Here is a 15,739-nt window from a genome sequence, read left to right as displayed (position 1 = left end):
GCGTATTAAAAATCCAGAAGATAAAACACTTGGAGATCTACTAATTGTAGTGTGGCCATCAAGTGGTAATCTATACAGCTATTTAGAAGTGTTTTAAGAGGAGAGTAGTGATGGGAAAATTATAGTGGAATATAGTACTCATTGGGAAGAAGGTGTAATAAAACTCCACTAATACCAAATTTGATGATTTTTTTTGTTGTTTCAAGGAACGTGTAAATAAGCATAAAAATAGAGATATACCCAAAATTTTGGCTCTGGATGTTGGCATTGTGGGTCATTTGTATTTCCTTTTTTTTCTGAAATATCCACAAGACATTATACTTATTTTGTAATGAGGAAAAATGAAACATTTTTTGTAAATGCCAGAACTGCTGAAAAGACCAGAATCTCATGTTTTGTTTTTTTAGGATCTCATGTATTTTTGAGGGGAATTGAGATAGAAGTGAGCCAGCTTCTTGAAATCAAGTGCAGAGTGTTCAAAAGTGACAGAAACGCTTGTGTAAGATACCCTTGTTATTATGTGTGTACAGAGAAATCTGAAGGTATTCTTACGTAAAATTATTATTAGGACTAATAATTAGATTATGATATGAACTGCAGCCATTAGCTGTTTTTAAATGATCAAAACTAGAGAATTGGGTAATGGTCTGTTAGGTGGTGTTCTTAGCAGATCTTCTAATTAAAAGTCTGTGCTTTGTTTTTATATATCTCTCTTAGTTAGAATCGTATTAAAATTGTACCACACTATGACAACAGGTTCTAAGTATACTTGACTGACTTAAGGTTTGGGATGGACAATACTAAATTCATTGTGGGTAAGGTGGAAGGGTTGTAGACAGTGTAGTTTTGAAATTTTTTATATATGTGGTTATTCCAGGGTTAATTAACACTATCCAGGAAATTGCTTTAATTTAAAATTCCTAGGTATGTAGTGGGTCTTCTCATTGGACCATTAGGATCAAGGGTTGTGACATGCTTGTTAAAAGGTTTATAGGTAGAAAAGCTGTTTAGTGGATAAAGGTAGAGTAGAGAGAAGCCAGTGGATTGAGAGGACTTTGGATAGGTAGCCTTTAAAGTACTTTAGCTTTTGACTTACCGCAGGCGATATTGACGGTAAGCTTAAATATAAACTGTAATACAGTAGAAGTTATATGATAAATGCTGTGTTATCTTTCCTCACCTGAACATAATTTATTACTGTGGCATGTCTGAATAGATGCAGTAACTTTGATGTGTTGCAGCCTCCATGTGATTTTCCAGTTGTAGGTCAAGCCCTAATGTCTGTATAAAAAAGGCTCAGGAGTTGCTGAAATTAAAATTTATATGAAGTAGCAATGAAAGTTTATGTACAATTCTTTTTAATTAAAATTTCTTTTAACTTAAAATTTTTAATTATTAAAGATTTTAAAACTATTCCAAAGATTAAGGCTAATTGATATAAAATACTTGGGTTTTTTCTGGAAACTTTTTTAAATAGCAAATCTCTGCCTGCCTTTTGTAGAGTACCAATAGCCTGTGGTTGTTGGTACCTGTCAGAACACGTTAGTAGGAAAACAGAGGGTTCCCGTGGTGGTGGGGTGGGATAGGTCTTCCCAGCTCTTGCTGTTGGATATTCGGCTGGATAAGAAGAGCGGAGAGGGGGGAAATGCCTATAGTTGTCACAGTTAGCAGTAAATGCAAATATGGAAAGTAATCTGTTGATACTAGAGTCTCAGTAGGATCTTTGATTTGTAGTATCATAGATTGTTAATGAAATAGACAACTTTCTGGTCTTCAAAGGTGATGTGTGTGGTGGGTTTGTTGTTTTTTTTTTTCTCTGTGGGAATTTCTAGGATATTAAACGTCTCCCTTTGGTATAGTCACTGAAAAAAGAGCTTATACCATATGTGAAAGTTTAAAGTCAAGTGTTGGAACACCTGAATCACACAGTAGATGGGAAAGGAACAGTAATAGCAAAGAAATACAAACCTTTGTACTTAAAATATTCTTGGGACTTCCCTGGCGGTCCAGTGGTTAAGACTTCGCCTTCCAATGCAGGGGGTGCGGCTTCAATCCCTGGTGGGGGAAGCTAAGATCCCACGTGCCCCCCCAGAGGCCAAAAAACCAAAACATAAGACAGAGCAGTATTGTAACAAATTCAATAAAGACTTTAAAAATGGTTCACATCAAAAAGTAAAAAAAATTTTCTAGCTGTGAAAAGATGTGGAACAACAGAACAATTTTAATGCTTAGCTATGTTTCCTTCTGTGGGCTATGATATTCTGGGAAAGCAGAATGGACGAGGGAACTTTACACTTAAGCATCAGGAAACCTAGAAATATTCATAACAGCGTTCTTGTTAATGACAGGAAATTGGAAACAGTCTAAATGTGCATCATCTGCAAAACAGATAAGTGTATGTGCCCTAATGGTATCTATATTGCAGTGAAAATGTAGATGTAATCCATGTGTAAATCAGTTTTAAAAAGTAAGCAATACATACATTTTAAGCCAATTTGTATAAAATTCAGAAATGCTAAATTAACACTGTTTAACAAGATATATGTCTATTAAGTGGTAAGACTTAAAAACAAGAGACTGCAGAAGGGGAGGAGGAATCACTGGAAATTGGTAGGTAGAAGGTATCTAAGGTTTCGTTAACGTTTCTAAACTTTGGTGTTTATACACACAGGTTTGTATAATGTATGATATAAAGGGGGTGGTGCTGGGCCTTAAGAGAATTACTAGTATTAAATGGAGAACGGAGAGACACATTCCAGCTAATAATTGTATTTGAGTGTGGACTTCATGTGGTAAGTAGTAGGGAGTTGTGTGTGTGTATGTGTGTGTTTATTTATTGGCTGCGTTGGGTCTTCGTTGCTGTGTGCGGGCTTCCAGGGGCTACTCTGTTGCAGTGCGTGGGCTTCTCTCGCGCAGGCTCAGTAGTTGTCGCCTGCGGGCTTAGTTAGTCCGCAGCGCGAGTAGTATATTTTTGAAGAGAGTAAAATAATGAGTGATATTTTAGGAGGCTTATATTGAAACCTGTGAACATGGATCCAATACACGGATGCCATCAGGAGGGCAAGAGGACAGAGTATCTCCAGTAAGGTTATGGCAGAGGAGATAGAGAGTTATGGACTGCATTTCTGAAGGATGAGAAGGTAATTTAAAGGTAGATTGGAAATAGAGAATGTAGAGGGAAGAGGTTTAATTTGTTTACTTTCACTAGAATCCACTTCTCTTCTTCAGTCTTATTTGTCTAGGTTACTGCCAGCCTTTAAATCTGGTCTTTTAAAGCAGACTTCTGGTTCAGAAACAAAGTTCAGATTTTAAATCTGACTTTAAATAGAAAGGGATGAGACATGATAGTATAGTTGATATATGAAATAGTGCAGTGAAAGTGAAAGGTGTTTATGTCTCTGGGCCAGTCCTTTTACTTCTCATTTCTCATTGGTTGTGAGGAGCAGATTGCATAAAGTAAATGATCACTATGGTGCTTACCATGTACCAATTCTTACGAAATGGGTGTTATTTTTATTCCCATTTTGCATATGAGGGAACAAACACAGAGATGTTAAGTAATTTGCCCAAGGTCACATAGCTACTTTGTAGTAGAACTGGGATTCAAATCCAGGCATTTGGGCTCTAAAAATCTCAGTTTATATCAAATCAGAGAGTTGTACAAATGTTTGTGGAAAGTAGGAGCAGTAGATCATAAAGTTGTGAGTGGAGGGGGAAAGTTTTAAGAGTGCAGAATGGTGCCTTGAGAAAAACCACAAATTTTGCTTTTAAGTAGAGAGGAGAGTTAGCCAAGTTAGTGTCTTAGGTCAAATCAAGAGTCAAAATTGCCAGTTAAATGGAATAATTTTCTTTCCTGTAGTATGAATTTACTTAATCAGTTTTCTCTATTGCTTAATCTGAAAATATTTAATGTCTAGTTGATAAAGTCACTAGGAAAAACATTTAAACCTAGGAAAAAGAAAAATGTTCCAAGTCTGAATAAAAGGAATCCTTTCTGTGGATTACCGTGAAGATTTCTATTTTAGCAGATGAAGGTACTGTGTTAACCTAAGGATCAAGAAGTTGAATCCAGGTCTGTGATTGGATTAACACCGACAGTCTTAAAGCATTTAAAAATAATACTTGTTTTTCAGCCTTCCCGGGCACGACACTTTATATGGTTCTATCTTTATTGTGTGATGAGGCACATACTGCTTTATACAAAACTGAAATTAATAGAGCTGGATAAGCAACAAGGATATTACCTTGTAATAACTTACAGTGGAGTATAATATGCAAAAATAGTGAATCACTATGCTGTACACCTGAAACTAATATAGTATTGTAAATCAACTATACTTCAATTTAAAAAAGAATCTGGGACAGTATTTCCTAGGGGGTTTACTATTTAAATTAATTAGTAGTTTGTTTTTTTTAAAAAACCTTGTAAGTCACTTAAAGGCATGCCATACTGAAGTGAGATTATGGCACTGAAGAACACAGGCTAAAATATAAGTTTTTAAAGTGGCTCAAGCTCAATATATAAAGTTGAATAGTTCCTCAGATAACAATCTTTTTAAAAAATCAAACCCTTAAATGAAACACAAGTTATAAACATATATTGGGAAAACATATAGTGACATAAGCTAATGGGAAAATGAAAATTTACTTAACACTCTAAAATGGAAACTATGTTGATAAGTTATTTATAAAGCCATTATAAATTTAATAAATGAGAAACTTTAAGGAGTAATTAACCTAACCCTGTATTTTAATTGGAAATGAGTCAGTTGCTTGCTTTAAAAGTTCTGACCAGAGTAGTCAATGCTTTAAATTACCAATAGTGAACTGTCCCTGCCATCTGTTGGTGAAATGGTTAGGACATTTTTACTGTATTGGTATTGTTGGTTGCTACGTGTATTTGGCATATTTTCGCATGAATAAGTTAAATCACAAGGGTGTTTGACCTTGATAGAACGTGGAAAATCTGAAAATTTCTTAACACCCTTTTGTGTTTTTAATTCAGATGGGGAAAATACTGCAAGAAACTATTGTTTTTTGGCTGTTGTGTGTTAAATTTTTATGTGAGATTAAAGGGTTATTATAAGTGGATATTTCTTTCCTGAACATCTCTATAAGCCTTTATGATTATACCATCTTAAAATTAGTTGTTTTGGGGCTTCCCTGGTGGCGCAGTGGTTGCAAGTCCACCTGACGATGCAGGGCCCGTGAGCCATGGCCGCTGAGCCTGCGCGTCCGGAGCCTGTGCTCCGCAACGGGAGAGGCCACAACAGTGAGAGGCCCGTGTACAGCAAAAAAAAAAAAAAAAAAATTTGTTTTTAAGAAGTGATTATTTAACACAATTGAAAGCATAAAGATCCATATGATGGTATTAGATACCTTTAAAACAGCATTTTTAAATTTAGAAGCTGAAGATTTTTTTCTATAATGTCTTTTAAAGAACTAAAGTCTGCTTATGGTCATTTCACTTCCTGCTAAATAACCCTTTGAAAGAATGAATATGTAATAGGACTAATAGGTAATCTTTATTTTACATAGGAAATCAAAATATGAAACAACTTTGTTTTCTCCATGAACTTTCTGGATGTGTTAAGCTTTCATTTGTTTTCTGAAATATTTTAGTTTTCCATTTCTTTTAATTGTTGAAGAAAATAAATCCAATAAAGAGTATCAGATAGTATTCATGGAATGTGGAGGTTGAATATTATTAACTGAAGCTTATTTCTTAGCCATACATACAGATACTTGTTCATCTGTTGAAGGTGAAGCTAACATCTTTAGTAGCACTTATATCATGAACTAGGTTTAAGTTCCAGGTTAATAATTTAGAATTGTGTATTAAAATGAGCTTTAAATCTGTTCATTGAGAATTTGAATATCAGATTGTAGTTAAATGGCATTTGTAAAGCAAGCCTAATTAGTCGTTCTTTTTCTGATGTTTCCTGGTTGGGGGTGGGGTGGAGGTACTTTCTCTTTTGGAAGTGAAAGATTCTGCATTAATGGGCATTTAGAATTTATTGTATAAAGAATTTAAATGGGTAAATTGGATTTTGATATTACATTCTAGGTTAGTTATCTCAAAGGAATTATTTTCAAGCTTTATTAATCTCTATGAAAAGGCAACTTTATAATGATGGGGGGAAAATACAGTAAAAGAAGCTAATCTTTTTTAAAAATCTTGGTAACTTAGTAAACCTCTCAGTATTGTGCTAACTTTCATAGGCAGTAGGTCTTGCTTAAAGGAGCCTTTTAAAGTGACTTGTTCGTCTTATGTTCACCATTGACTGAAGATCTAAAGGAACTTTTTGTAAATGTTCTTGCACCAGTGCTGTCTTGTCTGATTTCTCTTAATTTCTTTGTTCTAATAAAAGATTTTTAAGAACTTTGTTTCAATCAAAAGTCTGACTTAAGTTCTTTTTCAGTAATGCTACTCTCATGTCTTTGTGTGGGACTGCATTTTAAGTTGAAGCTGAGCATTTTAAGTTGAAACTCTGAGTCACAAAACTATTGTTATTCTTAAGAATTACAAGTTGTCATGGGATTTACATAGTTTGTCTTGCCCTTTTTCTTAGTTTTTCTGACATCCATTTTCTGTTTGTCTTAAGGTTATCACCTTTTACCTTTACTTCTCTTAACTTTCCTTTTTGCAGATCCACCATTTTCATATATGCTACAAAGAAAAATAATTCTGTAATGCAACAATCATTTATTTCCCTTAAAATATGATCAATTAAAATATTTACATACGATCATAATGCTGCAGTATAATTTCCCTAAGGGAAAGAATAGTTTTTCAAAAGACTGGCTTTTCAATAATACAAAGCTTTGCCTCTCAAATGAAGGGCAAAGCTGCAATTAATAGTAACCTCTATACATTGAATTTTTGATTTTGAAAAACCCTCTTAATGGTATTGATTTCTTTTTTAAAGAAAACAAAGTATACATGAAAACTTAGAGGGTCCTACCAATGTTTACACAATATTTCAACCGGCATTCTGTATGGCATTTAAAAGTCATATCAAACAAACCTTCATCCAATGATGTACACTTAGTCTTGTCTTTATTAATCTTAAGGCCTAAGTAGTTTACATAATGGATCTCATCTAGAACTAGTTTCTTTAGTGTCTTCTCAAATTCGTCTTTCTTGGTGTGCAAAAACATCTTCTGTACTTCCAGTCACCTCTGATAGCATTTCTATGTCTTTTTAACTTTGTTACATCTTTTTGTAAAATCTAAAGTCTTGCCTGCAACTTTTTTTTATACTTCTTCTACCACTGTTTTCATCCAGTGTTTCCTTACTTTAATCTGTCATTGGTGGAATTGGTCCCATAATAGACTTGTAACTATTGAATATTGCCTGGTTTTTACATTAATAAAGTTTAATATTTTAAACTAACAGTACTTAGGGGTATGGGTGATGAAATGTATAAAAGTTAACTGAGCAATGCCTCCTAGTAGAATTATGTAGCAAACAATTTAAGACTTATAAACCTCTGTGTGTAATTGTGATTATAAAATTGTTTCATCTAGGACATTTATTGTGTATATCGTTTAACTGGTACTTTATGAGCTCACACAAATGCTTTCCAAATTCTTATGTAACAATTTCTGAGGTAAAATAACAATATAAGAAGGAAAATGAAAATAATTTCATTATTTTCACGTCTTGGAGGAAACACATCTTGGAGGGTCGCATTCAGAATTTAAATTTTCAAGGTGATTGGGCTATTCTTGTGAAAGAATCTATGTTTACAGAAATCTGTGTAAGCAAGATCTCATTTTCATTTTCACCTTTTTTTGAGCTCTAGGGGTGCTGTGGCCCTGAGCATTAAGTGAATGTCGATGGCTGCTACCTTGGGGAGTTTCACTTCTTTAAATCACCTATACTTCCTGTACCTGGGTTTTTTCTTGGGAGGTCTCCTGTTTCTGTACTGAGCATATTTAGTTCTCCTTACCTTTTAAGACTAGAGATGAAATAAGCAACTGCCTGATACAGGATGGACAGTAAGAAGGCAGTTAATTGTTTGGCTTAAATTTGTGCAGAAATCCTTAAACTGTAGGAAGTCACTTATTTTTCTTCACATCTGTCTTTACCTCAATTTGATTTTGCTGCATAAAGGTCTCAACTGTTGTGTTTGATCTTAGATCTTATACTAGGTACTTGACACCTAAGCTTCGTTTACTTGTGATTTTACTTGGTTCTTTCTGATAGTGTTAATAGGTCTCATTTTCTAAAACAGAATACAACTGATTCATCTTTGACTTGCTGACCTTGATTTTTTGTTTTTAGTCTTCTGGAACTTAAGCATCATACTATAGGGTGTATTTTTATTCTTCTAAAAGAAGAGACCCATCTATATTTTTATTGAAATTTTGATGTATTCAGACATCTAACCCTTCAATTGAAATGTTTTTAAATTCAGTATGAAATTCCCTTTAATAGTTAAACTTTAGCATGAAAGACTACTTTTTAAATATCTATATGCAGGCTCTGCATACATCTGAAATCTGTTTAAGTTATGTAATTCCTTGTAAGTTTGAGATCTTAAATGTTTTTTTTTTAATCAACATGATGCATAAGTTTTTTTTCTAAAAAAACGGCATCTACTTAAAGGGATTTATGACTAAAATTGCTTATTTTTCTACAGAGTTGTCTGCTGGTTCTCAGCTTGAAGAAGATTCTACAGTCCTTATTGATCCTTTTTCTTGGCGTTACCATTTTTTGAAGCAAAGTTAACCTAGTTTTCTAGTTTGAGCTTTCTTTTTGGCCATCTTCTAAAATTTTTTTTTTTAATCTATAAACTAGACAAGAGATAGTTCTACAATGTCCAAGTCATTCCAGCAGTCATCTCTCGGTAGGGACTCGCAGGGTCATGGGCGTGACCTGTCTGCAGCAGGAATAGGCCTTCTTGCTGCTGCTACCCAGTCTTTAAGTATGCCAGCATCTCTTGGAAGGATGAACCAGGGTACTGCACGCCTTGCTAGTTTAATGAATCTTGGAATGAGTTCTTCATTGAATCAACAAGGAGCTCATAGTGCACTGTCTTCTGCTAGTACTTCTTCCCATAATTTGCAGTCTATATTTAACATTGGAAGTAGAGGTCCGCTCCCTTTGTCTTCTCAACACCGTGGAGATGCAGACCAGGCCAGTAACATTTTGGCCAGCTTTGGTCTGTCTGCTAGAGACTTAGATGAACTGAGTCGTTATCCAGAGGACAAGATTACTCCTGAGAACTTGCCCCAAATCCTTCTACAGCTTAAAAGGAGGAGAACTGAAGAAGGCCCTACATTGAGTTATGGTAGAGATGGCAGATCTGCTACACGGGAGCCACCATACAGAGTACCTAGGGACGATTGGGAAGAAAAAAGGCACTTTAGAAGAGATAGTTTTGATGATCGTGGTCCTAGTCTCAACCCAGTGCTTGATTATGACCATGGAAGTCGTTCTCAAGAATCTGGTTATTATGACAGAATGGATTATGAAGATGACAGATTAAGAGATGGAGAAAGGTGTAGGGATGATTCTTTTTTTGGTGAGACCTCGCATAACTATCATAAATTTGACAGTGAGTATGAGAGAATGGGACGTGGTCCTGGCCCCTTACAAGAGAGATCTCTCTTTGAGAAAAAGAGGGGCGCTCCTCCAAGTAGCAATATTGAAGACTTCCATGGACTCTTACCGAAGGGTTATCCCCATCTGTGCTCTATATGTGATTTGCCAGTTCATTCTAATAAGGTGAGTTAATGCAACAGATACTTCTAATTTCTTTTACGTTGTAGTGCCTATTCTGTATTTACCTATATCTTTTACTCTAATTCTGTAGTCTGGTGACATTGAGTTGATCAAGAATTTTTATACTTTTGAGAACACTTACTTTATTTCGAAGGTAATTGTTTTTGAGCATTTTAAACCAGGGCTTTACATTAATACAATCTGCCTAGATTACTTCTGGCCACAAAGCTGTCATCCACTGGGATTATCTTGTTGGTTTTTGGCATCAATATGTTCTTCTTAATCGTATATTTAAGCAGGTTTTTTGTCTGCTTTGTTGAATTGTTTTAAGTATATATATATATTTTTGTTTTTGGTTTTTTTGCAGTCAATGTGCTCTGCTATTCAGGATGCTAGATAATCAGCTCTCCATCTGTCTTAATTACTGATTCGTATGTAGTAAAGATGTATTCTTGAACAATTCTCTTTTTTTCCTTATCTGTGGCTACAGGGAAAGAGTTAATGTAGAGCCCTGGTGTTTGTTTCAGTATATTTCATATTTTAGATTAGTTCATTCTTCCTTTTTTAATTTCCCTTTAACACAAACTCTCATGCTATAACTGAAATTTTTTCATCATTTTTTTTCTCCTTTTCCACAACTTTCTTAAACATACTTCAAAACTCACTTTTTATTATCCCATATTGCATCTATCCCTTTAGAGACTTGGGAAAATCAACTACTGCAGTATCCTGCTCTGTGTTCCTCATAAGCATGTTCTTTTTCCGACTTAGGCTTAGACTTCTGGTATAGTCATTTGAGGAAAAAAAAAATCGAATTCTCCTTTGCTTTAATTATCACATCTGGCAAAATGGGAACTTTTTCAAAATGTCCTTTTAAATATATTGTCTTTTCTCTTTCAACGTTTTCAATGCTAATCATTCGCACTGGTTTTTTCCCCCCAAAATACAGTGCAGTTGACTTAAGGTCAACATTATAGCACTCCACTAGCTCGATCTGTAATCTGACCATCCATTTTTCCTGATGTGCTGTACTTAACTGGAACATGTTGCTGCCATGAAACTGATTTGATGGTTACTGTTACAGGGTTTTTTCTTCACATTAACATTTGGAAGGGTCATTTTCTTTTCATATCTATCCCTTTTAAATGCATTTTTAAGTGAGTGTTGATTTTTGAGCAAACTATATCATATAGGTCATTAGAGATTTTGTTTTTAATCTTTTTAAAAGTATTACCAATCAATCCCTTTTCTGTGTTTGGATCTCAATATTTTTGTCTCAGATAAGTAAGAGAAGAAACTTCTTATATTATTTGAATTTACAGAGTACTTTGAAAAATATCTTTAAGAATAATTCTTAGCTAAATATCTGTATGTATTCCTTATAATACAAAAATCTTTTGAAATAATGCATCAATAATTTAAGTATACAGGGAATATTTTAATCTTTAATCCATGTCAAAATAAATTAACTTCAAATGCTAAATTTACGTTCATAGATTAATTTTCATTTAAGACAGAACCACAAACTCATAAAATTAGGGAATTTTTCTTTTTCAGATTGGTTTTCCTTTTTCAGATTTGTTGGATACACTAAGTATATCATGGAATTTAGTTTTTGTTCGGTACCAAGCTTCAAGTTTTAGGTCTGGTATGAATTGATTTAATGAAAAAGTCCATTAAACTTTGGTGACTCAAAATATTTTGTTACTTCTTGCCTGTTCGCAGAAATGGCGATACGAGAAATATTCGCAGGTTCTCTAAACTCTAAGGAAGATAGCTAGTTACAGTGTCTCAAAGTGATTGTAAGGGACTTAAAATCTTTGCTACTGGAGTCATCATAAATCAAAAGCTGTTGTTGGAAGTCTCCTTTTCCTGACTTTGAGCAGTCATTTAACCTTGCTGCTTACACATGGGAAAACAATTCAGTAAATAAACACAAAAGAAAACCAGGGCTTCCCTGGTGGCGCAGTGGTTGAGAGTCCGCCTGCCGATGCAGGGGACGCGGGTTCGTGCCCCGGACCGGGAGGATCCCACATGCCGCGGAGCGGCTGGGCCCGTGAGCCATGGCCGCTGAGCCTGCGCGTCCGGAGCCTGTGCTCTGCAACGGGAGAGGCCACAACAGTGAGAGGCCCGTGTACCACAAAAAATTAAAAAAAAAAAAATAAAAAAAATAAAAAAGTACTACATTTCAAAAAAAAAAAAAAAAAAAAAGAAAACCAAGAAGGACTTTAATCAGGAAAAAAGTTTCCATTTTTATATATGATTATACTTTTCTCTCCAAATGTTGTTACCTTCTAGTTGCTTAACAGTTATATTAATAAATAATGATAGTAAATGGACCTAAATTGACAAAAGAATATATTTGAAACTTTGAATTCAAGAGTAAGACACCTTACCTAGTGCAAGAGGTACTTTTAACCTGTAAAAATGCATGTACCCTAGCTAGTTTGGGTATTTTATCACAAATTTAGAAACAGTTAAGAATTACTTTAGAGGCCCTTTGATTGTTTGGTTTACAAAATTTATGGTATTTGTAAATTGTACCAATTTTAAGAAGTTTTAGCACCTGGATTCTCTTAATGTATTTTAGTTTCCTTAACATAGCTAATGTTTTCTGGATATCTTCATTATGGAAAAAATACTCACTTTTAGTAGGGATCTTTTTAATTTATAGCTGATGTAGAATCAATGAGTTTAGAGAAAGTAGATAATGAAAAATTTTTTAACATTTAATCCTGCTCTCTGGTATTGCTGCATAACTTGGAAAATCTGTTCTTTTCACTTAGTAGTAACGTTAAATAGCCTACATGATCAAAACTTCTTCTTACTATGAAATAAGAAACTTTTAGGTGAGAAACATCTAATTTGTCATCATTATTTTTGATATTTTAAGTAACTTTCAGTGATGGTGTTGCTTTTATTTCTTTCTAGGTCATTGTAGAACATCAAGTTGCTTTTCTACACAGCCTCAAACTTGCCTCAAAATTCCTTTCACTTAAAGAAAACTGGCCACTACAGCCCTTTCACTGTCTTGTCACTTGAGTTCATATTTTCCTTTCAGTATTCTAGAAGCCCTTAAGTTATTCTTTATTCTGCCATTCCACGTGTGCTTCTCCAAATTATCTTTTCTTTATATAATTTAGGTATCTCAGTGACATCAAGGTGAATGTAGTTTTTCCTGCAGAACTTCTGAATTCAAAAAGTGAATCCTTACTCTTTATTAATCTGATGTGAGAGTTACCTCCATGTAGAATCCAAGGATATAGGTTTTTTAAAAAACCTTTTGGCTCTTAATCCTCACCTTAGACCAAACAGTAAAAGATCAGGTATGGTAGTGCAGATTAGTAATGGGTGGGTTTGGGAGATATATAACTGATTCTTTGATCTTGGCTTTCCTTCTAGTACTTTGTAAGACCAGCCATACTTTCACAAGTTTGAACCTTTAAAGATCATGGGGGATTGGATATAAATAACTTCTGGTCAACTAGATATCCTTTCCATCTCCTATTAATTAGAAGCATGCCTAATAGGGTAACTTTTGCTCCTCTCCCAACACACTACTTCTCAAGGATATTTTAAATCTGAATATTTTTCGTTAAGAAAATTCTAAGTTAACGTATTTGTTTAATCCCACTTCTGAATTTTGTGAACTTCACCTATGGCGCCTCTTGGTTACAGCCATTTTTAAAGTGGCCTCCAACAAGTCGATGGTCTGTTGCTTTGCAAGTAGAAATGTTTTATATCCCAAATATCTGGTTGTAGAGCCAGCTGGAGAGATCTCTTCCAGTTCCTTACTTATTAGCCATTATTTTAAAAAGACAATCCAGCTTTGAGAGATAGTTCCCCAAGTTCTTAGAAGTACCATTCTGTTTGAATGTGTTCCATTTTACCTCTTTCACAGTTTTAGTTAATTTTAGTAGGGCATAGAAATGTGTGTAAATTCTCAAAATGTAAGTTAGTTTTTAAAAATTAGATCCCATTTATAAAGTAACTTTTTGAAAAGTTTCAGAATGGTGTCTCTTGTAATTTGGTTCCTTATTTTAGTTCAGCTGTGAGACTCCCTTTTTAAAACATTGCCTGACCATGCTTTATATTCCAAATATAATGTATTAGGTAGTGTGGGTGTTGGAAAAGTTGCCTTATTTTGTGGGGATTTGTGAAACAATAATACTTGTAAAGCGGGAAGTGTAAAACAAGATAGCTTTCTTTATAAGCAATGTAATAATAGTTGCTTTTCTTTCTTTCTAAAATTTTTTTATTATTAGCACTTCCTATGTGCCTGGCAATGTTCTGATAAACAGGTTACCTTTATTAATTCATTACTTTTCACAAAATCCTAGGAGAATATTGAATCACAGTGAATTTAAATAACTTACACGAAGGATTCACATCTAGTAAGTGGCACCTTGGGAATTAAATGTAGGCAGTCTGGCAGCAAAGCCTACTTTTCCTAACTTTCTTATATTGCCTAAAATGTTAATCATTTACATGTGAATTTTTAACTAAAGAAAGGAAAGTTTATTTGCATAAAATAGGAAAAAATTAATCCCTTCAAATTTAAAATAATCACACAGGAGCAAATACTGAAGAAATAAAATGTTTTCCTCCCTAAAATTTAGAAATGGACACTCCTAAAATTTGCTTCTCTGATTTTGGGAAGTATAATGGGAGCTTAGTTTTTTGATAAATGGGAGCATTTTCTAGAAAAGTCACTCCTGTTGAATCAACTTAGTTTTTTATGGCTGTAGTACACTTGCAACATACCTCAAAGGCTGGATGAAATTAAAGATACTATTTTTAACTAATTATTCACATTTATAGTATATATTTTCTAAAGTGATATAAGCATGGATATTTTTATCATATTTAGAGTTCTATAAAAGCAATTCTAATGGTACGTAAATAAAATTCAGTTTCATCCACAGCAGAAATTAATATGCCTGCTGATCTCAAGGTCAGTTACTACTCTTGATCTTTATTAACTCTATATCTTTTCCCTGTCAGGTCTGTTAGTGTATTAACCAAGTTATCCAGTTTTTCCAAGAATGTGCATGGCGTATTTGAGGGCAGGATCAAGCTACAAGGATTCAGAGAAATGGTTTTAAATTAATTCAGTGTGATTAGTGAATGGGCAGGTGTTTGTTCTGCTTATACTATGTATAGATTAACATCCTAGATTTTGAATGGTTCAAATGAAAAAACCTTAGTTTTATTTTTGTTAATTCTGCTAATTTACTTTGCTACAGGAGTGGAGTCAACATATCAATGGAGCAAGTCACAGTCGTCGATGCCAGCTTCTTCTTGAAATGTAGGAGTTTGAAATACCTTTAAAGCATCCTTATCGTGAATCAGAAACACCCATTGATTGCTTTGGGGAGTTCACCGTTTACTTGTAATATCCACATTGTTATTATTGCATAGTTGATACTGTCCCAGGCAATGCCAATTACAAACAAAATGTTTAGATCTGGAATTGTATATGGGATGTTAGATGCAGTGGTAGTGGTACTTTGTTATTTAATATTATTTCTAGGGTTAATAAACGTTTGTTCTTTTATACAAATTGAAAGAATTAATAGACAAAGATAACCTTTGGTACATAGAACAAGTTCATAAGAGCATTTGCAGTAACAGTAATACGTGCTCTAAGAATATAGAAGATGTGGAAAGGGGGGAAATTACTAGAAGTTACAAGTTAGTTTTCAAGCAGAACCCTTCAGGATGTATTTTTTGCTTTTGAGATACTTTTGATTCTGAGTTTAAGCTGCTAGAATGAAATTGAATTCCTAAAGAATCTCCCTGCCTAAATAGCACATTGTTCACTGGAGTGGCCATTTTCACGTATGCTATGCTCTGTTGGGGCTGTCCTTTCTGTCTAGTGCCACAAGTCAGCTCTGCTCTTGGTATTTAATATTGGAGAAAGAAAATCTGTGGTCAGTCTTTGTTTCCCTATATAATCCACATTTCCAGTCCCTCATGCAGCACTTTTCCTCTTTGTGAATTAAC

General features: G+C 34.3%; 1 protein-coding gene across 7 annotated transcripts in view; it reads left to right on the top strand.

Annotated features, from left to right (window-relative positions):
• MATR3 (matrin 3) overlaps positions 1–15,739 on the top strand; it is a 48,371-nt gene that overhangs the window by 20,404 nt on the left and 12,228 nt on the right. For 5 of the 7 annotated variants that reach the window (XM_032627587.1, XM_032627588.1, XM_032627586.1 and 2 more), the window contains 2 exons: positions 8,649–9,736; positions 14,980–15,041. In XM_032627587.1, the coding sequence (XP_032483478.1) occupies positions 8,825–9,736; positions 14,980–15,041 (974 nt within the window). In that variant the 5' untranslated portion in view covers positions 8,649–8,824. The remainder of the gene's footprint in view (positions 1–8,648; positions 9,737–14,979; positions 15,042–15,739) is intronic. The other 2 variants (XM_032627593.1, XM_032627592.1) reach the window with 1 other exon arrangement.

The sequence above is a fragment of the Phocoena sinus genome, chromosome 3 (genome assembly GCF_008692025.1).
Source record: "Phocoena sinus isolate mPhoSin1 chromosome 3, mPhoSin1.pri, whole genome shotgun sequence".
Taxonomy (NCBI): Eukaryota; Metazoa; Chordata; class Mammalia; order Artiodactyla; family Phocoenidae; genus Phocoena; species Phocoena sinus.
Note: the sequence above shows the minus strand (reverse complement) of the source record. Positions and strands in the feature narration are given on the sequence as shown.